This window comes from Neomonachus schauinslandi, chromosome X (genome assembly GCF_002201575.2).
Source record: "Neomonachus schauinslandi chromosome X, ASM220157v2, whole genome shotgun sequence".
Taxonomy (NCBI): Eukaryota; Metazoa; Chordata; class Mammalia; order Carnivora; family Phocidae; genus Neomonachus; species Neomonachus schauinslandi.
In genome coordinates this window covers 71,837,253-71,844,678 of record NC_058419.1, presented here as the reverse complement: position 1 = coordinate 71,844,678, position 7,426 = coordinate 71,837,253, and the positions used below count along the sequence as shown (strand labels likewise).

Sequence of the window (7,426 nt, the reverse complement as noted above, 5' to 3'; positions counted from 1 at the left end):
CCACCAAGGAACTAAGTTGGGCTGAAAGACATGCGCCATTTTGCATCTTCAAAGGTTAGCTACTCCCCAAACTGTTCCCCAACAAGGCTGTTATCACTTGTTTCTTGTTTTTTTCCTAGCCCAAATTAGATACTATCATGAAGAAAAACTACGCTTTCTGATGGACACAGTATGTTTCACCATTCTTTTAGTTTATATGTCACTGATCACCCGTGAGGTTGAACATTAACCACATCCAGGCTGTTGGAGCTAAAAACAGCTCCCATAAACTGCCGGTAGGAGCATGGATTAGCACAATCGCTTGGGAAAGCAGTTTGGCAATATCTGGTTAGAAGGAAGATGCTTAATAAGCCCAAAGGACCCCAAAATTTCCCCTCCAAGCCTAAAGACCCAGGAACCTCATCTCCGCGTACTTACCCCTAGAGAAACTCACACATGGGCACAGAGAGACATCTTTTAAGTATATTCATTGCTGCAAAACACTGGGAAGAACCTACATGCCCACCAATAAGGGGATGGATCAATTGTGATGATTCATACAACTGAACGTCTATTATACAGCAGTTAAAGTGCATGAACTAGAGCTATATGTATCAAAATGGTTAAATCTCAAAAGCAATGCTCAGTGAAAAAATCAAGTTGCAAAACGATACATACATACATCGATTCTATCAATTATGTCCACTTAGAAAACATAAACATTCTATATTGGCTATGGATATATACACACATATACATATATATGTACACATATACATATACATACACACACGTATGTCTAAGAACACAGACGAGAAGTAAACACACCATTTCCTGGGTAGTGCTTACCTCTGTGGAAGAAGGAAAGTAAATATGACAGGTGAGGAACTTCACTTGTGCCTGAAAGATTCTATTTATTGGAGAGAGACAGACAGATTGGAAGCCAATATGGCCAAATGTTAAAACCTGTTCACTCTGTGTAAGTGGGTATCGATATTTGTCACAGCACTTGTCTGGTATATATTTTTCTATCCTAATCCTTTCGTGTCACTGTGTCAAGGTATACAGTCAGCAGGAAGATTTGTTTGTTATCGGGGGGGGGGGGTTTGCCCATTTCCTCTCAAGAGTTTTTCTTTTCTAAGATTTTATTTATTCACACCCGACATGGGGTTCGAACTCACACCCCCCGAGATCAAGAGTCACAAGCTCTACCAACTGAACCAGCCTGGCGCCTGGCTCTGAGAGTTTCTATTTCCTGAAAGGGGATTTTTAACTCCTCCCCACCCCCCATACTCATTTTGGATTTGTTTCTACCGTTGTTCTTTATTTTCACCATGTTTTTGCATTGTCTCTTTCCTTCCCACAGACTGACGGGGTACTTCTCTATGTGACCTTTGCCCCTAGAGTAGTTTGATAGTCATACACTTTATTCCTACTTTTAGAAATCGTCACCCTTAATTTTTTGCTGTTGTTGGAGTCAGCATTTCCAGTGACACTCAAGTTTTTCTACTGTTGGGAACACCAGGAAAACAAAACAAAACAAAACAAAACAAACAACCCACAAAAACCCTATTTCGGACGCAGGTGCAAGGGATCAATTATAAAGTCACTTAGTACCACCATTTTAGACAAAACCAAACAATTCCACTATACCATGTAAAACCAAAAGAAGAACTTTAATAAGCTTTTACGGCACTGCAATTACAGGAACATTAACCCATAACATGCAACAGAAATGATGATGCCTTCCGGACATAGTTAACAGATAAACTTGACGTTACAGTTAACAGCAACATAGTCTACCGAAGAAAACAAATGCAACTTATTTCAACTTTCAGGTTAGAAACTGTATGTTTTTACTGCAATCTCAAGTAGCGCTTAGAAAGTTTAGTCTTCCTTTTTTCTAACCTCTAAGAGAGACAATGTGATTTTTAATGCAATCGCACACAACCGTTTTCACATTGGAAGTAATCACAAGGAATCAACAGGTGTAGGTTAATCACTGGTTTCTTTCAATTGTTAATTTTGAGAGGGCTCCTGCAGTATTGTGGGTTTCAGATGGGGAAAATCATCTGACCAGGAGCAAAGAGCCGTGGACTTAGAGTGGGGGAGGGAACATGCAGCGGCACACGGGGCAAGTGCCTGACTTCTGAAGCCAGATGGACACGCACGGCTTGTGGAAATAGTGGTGGCAAGGCAACTCGGTTGCCACCTCCCCCTTCACATATTCACTACAACAGATGGGGCAACACATTTCCTGCCCCACTGCGCTGTGATCTTCGGTGACCAGGATTTCGGGGAGAGTGTCGATGCTCTCCTTGCTCGCCGGCGGGTTGGCCACCTCCACATCCACGGCGAGAGACTCCAGGTGCGCCAGGGCGGTTTCCATCGCTTGGGCCAGGCGTTCTTCAAGCGCCATGTAGGTGAGAAACTGAGGATCCACGTAGGAGATGGCTTCGGCCACCCCCAAGCCGTCTGCGAACCCGTCAAAGAGGCTCCAATCCACTTCGAGGTCTTCGCTCACACTGGAGTCGTCTTCAAGGTTGTTGTTTCCATCCAGCATGAACACCCCGGGCTGCGGAAACTCCTGGCCCGATTCATTATCCCCCTCGCTGCTACTCTCGTTTTCATTGTACTGGAGCCAAGGAACTTCGCCTTCTCTCGGGGATGCCTGCTCCTCTTCCCGAAGAGATGCTCCTTGGATTTCTTCAAGTTCGCCGCCGCCGCCGCCGCCGCCGCCGCCGCCGCCCCCACTGGCCCCCGCGCTGGGGCTGGCGCCCGCTCCGCCACTCACTCTCACTTGCTCGGGTTCGTGCTCTTCTTTCCCCGGCAGGGTCTCCCAGCTTTCCCCACTGGACGACAGGTTTTGCTCTCGAGCGCGGTACTTGCGACGCAGAGCAGCGGCCCACTCTTTGTCGCTGTCCGAGTCTTCATCACAGTATTTGTAGTAGTCGTCGCTGTACGTCCAGAAGTCAGGGTCGGCCATGGTCCGTCGGCGTCTTGGCACCTTCTCCGGCTTCACTTGGTCCTTCCTGGCCTCCCGCTTGTCTTCAGGGTACTTCGGCTCCGAGTAGCCACTTGAACTCTCGCCTCTGGCTCTTCTTGCTAGGCCATCCGAGCGGCCTTCCGCAGTGCTGGTAGTATCCCTCCACCTGGAAGTACTATGTGGCATATCATCATCATCATCAGTATCAAAAAATATTTTTGGTTTCACGCAGTTGGGGCTTGCCACATTTCTGATTTTGGGCCTCACCACCGGCTCCTCTGCACTCTTTGGGGTGTTTTCCCCACCACCACAAATACTCACAGGAGCCCTGCTGGGACGGGCAGGTATATTCTGGCCCCGTCTCTGCCTCTCCAGGCTGTCGCCAGCGGTAGCCACCTTGCCTTCAGCAGATGTCTGAGAGGCCATGCTATTCTGCTGCAGGAACTCGGCTCTGCTAGCAGAGCGTCTTGCTGCAGGGGCCGGGTCTAACTTGTCAAGCTCCTCTCTCACATCACGCTTAAAGCTAGAGAACTGCGGGGGCACCCCAGCCAAAGACCTGGCCCCTTTCTCTGGGTCATACGGCTTATCATCTTTAAACTTGCCAGTTTTCCCTCTCACTGGCGCTCGCTCAACAGGCCCAGCCCCCTCCTCCTCGCTATCATCTGCCCCAAAAGAGTCAACATGTCCGTAAGCCATTCCTCTTCTGCCACCCGAGGCCCTGTACTCTCTTGGTGGGTACCTGGAGTAGTCCTCATTATCAACATTCAGGCCGGCTCCAGGGCTCTCACTGTCTTCCCAACTACGACGAGGGATGGAAAATGGCGACCGGCTCCTCTTGGTGGTTTGACTGGGGGCTGATCTGTGCATTGGGACTTCGGATGTCGTCTTTCTCTGGCCGGAAATCCTTTCCTGCTGGCTCGTGGATGGCCTGAAACTGACATAAGCATGCCTTCTTCCATACCTCCTGCCTGTATTGGACTGATACCCTCCTGCTGGCTTGGGCCATACAGGCTTGCTAGATTCCTGACCCATGGCTCTGACTTAGGAGGGTTTCCAATACAAGCTGGGGCTCGAGTGGAAAGGTTCCTGCTCCCTGCACAAAGCTTTGGAGATGGGAACGTCAAATCAGTTCGTAATAAAAGAGCAGGGAGATCTATTTCCACTTCAGCAGGCAGGTAACAGAAAGAATAAGGGGCCTTTACAATTAGTTTCACTTTCTTCTAAGGCCTGAAGTAGCATTCCAGTGACTGTCAGGTGTAGACCTGGAACACATTTTTAATGTTGGCAAAATGATTACAAAACTGGGCGGATAGGAGAGCCAGACTTAGGGGAGAATCTGACAGAAGGTGGTGGTGGGGTGACTGGACGCTGGGAAGGTGGGTGAAGCACTGTGGAATTATGCCAACATGGAAGCGGAGAGACTGTTGCGGTTATTTTATGGGGTGTCTGCGTCTTTTCTGAGCCCTGCAGACAGACAGGAGAAATGCAAATTGGAATAGGATGGAAAATATAGATCCCCACGTGTTCATGAGTGCCTACGTGTCTGTCAGGAGGAGAGGGGCAGGTGAAGGGGGGCAGCCATCCTGCCGCGGAGAGATGCCTGTGTTTGTAGGGGGAGGGAACAGGTGTGTCAGGAAGAGGCGTTAGTGTCAGGCAGAATGAGACCCATTCTGGATGTGGGTAGGAAAATGACAGGTGCGGGTGGGGCTGGCTTCAGAGGAGAGGGGTGTGTGTAAGCATGACAGAAAGACAATGTGCATGCGTGGTTGTATGTGCAGCGGCTGCAACTCTGTGGACGGACGCCTGTGTACCGTGTCTGTGGCAGACAAGGAAGGGTCTGGTGGCACCGGGCAGGGGTGGCCTATGGTCTGCGCGCGTGTGTTCGGCAAAATGGGAAGCAACAATGGAGACGTGTCAGCGTGAGCCAGTGCATCCACGAGAGGGACAGCACAGGAGAGGGGTGCGCGGGTGGCCAGTGGGCGGAACAGGGGTCAGCAATCAGAGAAATATGTGTATTCATGAAGCTGGCTACCAGGGAGGGGGCTTGGTGTCCCTGGAGAAGGATTTGTGTGAGTGTGTGCACCGCAGGGAGCAGCAGAGGAGGGCTGTCTGTGCACATACGTAGCAGACAGGGAGCAGGGCTGGGAGCATCTGTGAGGGCTGGGTGAATGAGAGTGTGGGGGTGTAGACGTATGTATGTGGCATACGAAAAAGGGGCCAGCAATCAAAGGATATCCTTATGTGCGTATGTGGCAGGCAGGGGCTAAGGCAGCCCCAGAAGGGGTGTGTGAGTGTGTGTGTGCGTGCGCGCGCGCGTGTGTGTATGCACTCACCAGAGCATACAGAGGCAGAAGGAGGGGGCTGCTTCTGGAGGTGTGTATGTGGCAGGCAGTGAGAAGCAGGGAAAGGCACTGGAGGGTGTGACAGTGTGCAAGAGGGTGTGTATGTGTGTGTCCATGTGTGCAAGGGGAAGGGGATGTGCCAGAACCTTGAGTATGCGGGGGGTGCAGGGAGGGGGCTGCATGTGTGTATGTATGTACGCCCGCGTGCGTGTGCATGCACGCGCGCGTGCCATGTGTGCATGCGTGTATGTGTAGGTCCCTGCCCACACAAGCGAGACATGGGGAGGGGGAGGAGGCCGCAATGTCATAATGAGGGACGGGGGTGGGGGGCGGGAAACGTTATCGGCTCAAACCGCAAATCCAAACCACTGGCCAGGGAAGGGGGAAAAAAGAAAGAAAAGGCGTGTGAGGGCCTAGTTTCTCCCTGGGAATAATTTGTGTTTTCCCGACAACAATTATTTTCCTGGGAACTATAATATATTTACCTAAAAATCTTAACAATTTACCATTCAGCAAAACAACTGCAAAATGGGGGAAGAAAGGCCGTGGAGTGCTCTGCCAAGGGACCAAGAAGGGAGGAAGGAGGAGAGGGCCCCGACCACCACTCCCCTTCTCAAACAGCGGTTAAAGCCGTTCGAGTGGGGGCCGCGCCACGCGGAAGGGGCTGGGGGACGGAGGACGGAGCCCCCAGACAGGTCGGGGGACACAGGCCTCCCTCTGCAGTCAGGTCGTGCGCCCGCCCCACCCCTTCCCGAGGAGCGAGCCTGCAAATCTGTTCGCTAGAGGACCCCGAATCCTCGCCCCCATGCCCGGCCACCTGTCCCACCGCCCCGTCTGGATGAAGCGAGGAAAGAAACAGCCTTTCACTCACCCAGTCCTGACACCCGCACGCTTGCTTTCGCGAGGTGCAGAGCTCTCGGACCTCCGACCGCCAGACCGAGCGCCCGAGCCGCGGCTCCTGGTCTCCAGCTCCTCCCCCGGCAGACAGCAACAGGGCGGGCGGCGACTGCGGCGGAGGAAGTGATTGTGGCGTCGCTGGGGCCCGCCCCCTTGATGTGGCGGGGGCGGCAGCTGTTCTCGACAAATCAGGGTGGGCCCCAAAGCATTATTTCATTTTAAATGATGAAATCGTCAAGGATACTGAAAAGGACAGCAAAAAATGTAACCAACCGCCAGCGTTAACAATGTTAAACATTTAGCCATACTCCCTCCTGTTCTGGTGTTTTTTTTAAAGATGAAATCTACACATTCTTTCTGATTAATTCCAATGCTAAAGTAATTATAATAATATATCATACCCTATGTTATGTGTTATGGTTTGTACCAGAAGTATGGAAGATGTGAAACTATATATCTAGGGTTGTAATTTTTTTTAACCTCGTAATTGAAGCAATTGAACTGTTTACAGTAGAATTTGTTGCTGTTAATTACAAAATCAAGCTTCTCTATCCAAAAGAAATGATCAGTCATGAAGCGCAATACCTGTTCACGATCTGGTAATCGTACTGCAGTTTAAAAAATACTATAGCTATACCTTTTGGATTTGTGTAATTTTACTAACTCCGAACTCTTTTTTTTTTCAATTGCACTTTACAATGTATCTTTAATATTTACATCGAATGTAAAGACTCCCCATGTTCACGACAATAGCAAAGTTTTGTTCTTGGAAATAAAATGCATAATAGAAGAACAAGAAATATTAGGGGTCACAACATAGTAGAAATAGGATGTATGTGTAAAGAAATAATATGTGGAATGTATGTATAAAGAAATAATATGTAGAACAAAGAGAAAAATTCAATCTATCAAAAAGGGCGGAAGTGGGGCACGAGGCAGCAAGAAAGGATATTTTTAAAAAGGGCAGGAATAAATCCAAATATATCAGTATGTAGTGTGGATTCACACCTAGAAAAAAGCAGACTCTCCTTTTAAGTATTTTGTTTTTTTGAAATCTGGTTATATGCTGTTTGTATGAGTTTCACTTAAAGCAGATATAGAAATGGAAAATATATGCCAGTTAAATACTGGAAGGAGGGAAGGAAGGAAGGAGGGAGGGAGGGAGGGAGGGGAAGGAAGGAATTTTAAAAAGAAGAAAGGAGGGAAGAGACATGTAGCAATG

The 7,426-nt window shown here is 49.2% G+C and overlaps 1 protein-coding gene across 2 annotated transcripts; it reads right to left on the bottom strand.

Moving 5' to 3' along the window:
• Positions 1–1,606: 1,606 nt before the first annotated feature.
• On the bottom strand, positions 1,607–6,298 carry PJA1 (praja ring finger ubiquitin ligase 1). Of its 2 annotated transcripts, none has more exons than XM_021680123.1 (2): positions 6,179–6,298; positions 1,607–3,899 (listed from the first exon to the last, which is right to left on the bottom strand). In XM_021680123.1, exon 2 carries the CDS (start codon positions 3,830–3,832, stop codon positions 2,078–2,080), a length of 1,755 nt encoding a protein of 584 aa, XP_021535798.1. In that variant the 5' UTR covers positions 3,833–3,899; positions 6,179–6,298; the 3' UTR covers positions 1,607–2,077. The 2 variants fall into 2 exon arrangements, with proteins under 2 accessions (XP_021535798.1, XP_021535806.1); XM_021680131.1 differs by lacking the exon at positions 6,179–6,298 and having other exon boundaries at positions 1,607–3,140; positions 3,705–4,153.
• Between the last annotated feature and the right edge of the window lie 1,128 nt (positions 6,299–7,426).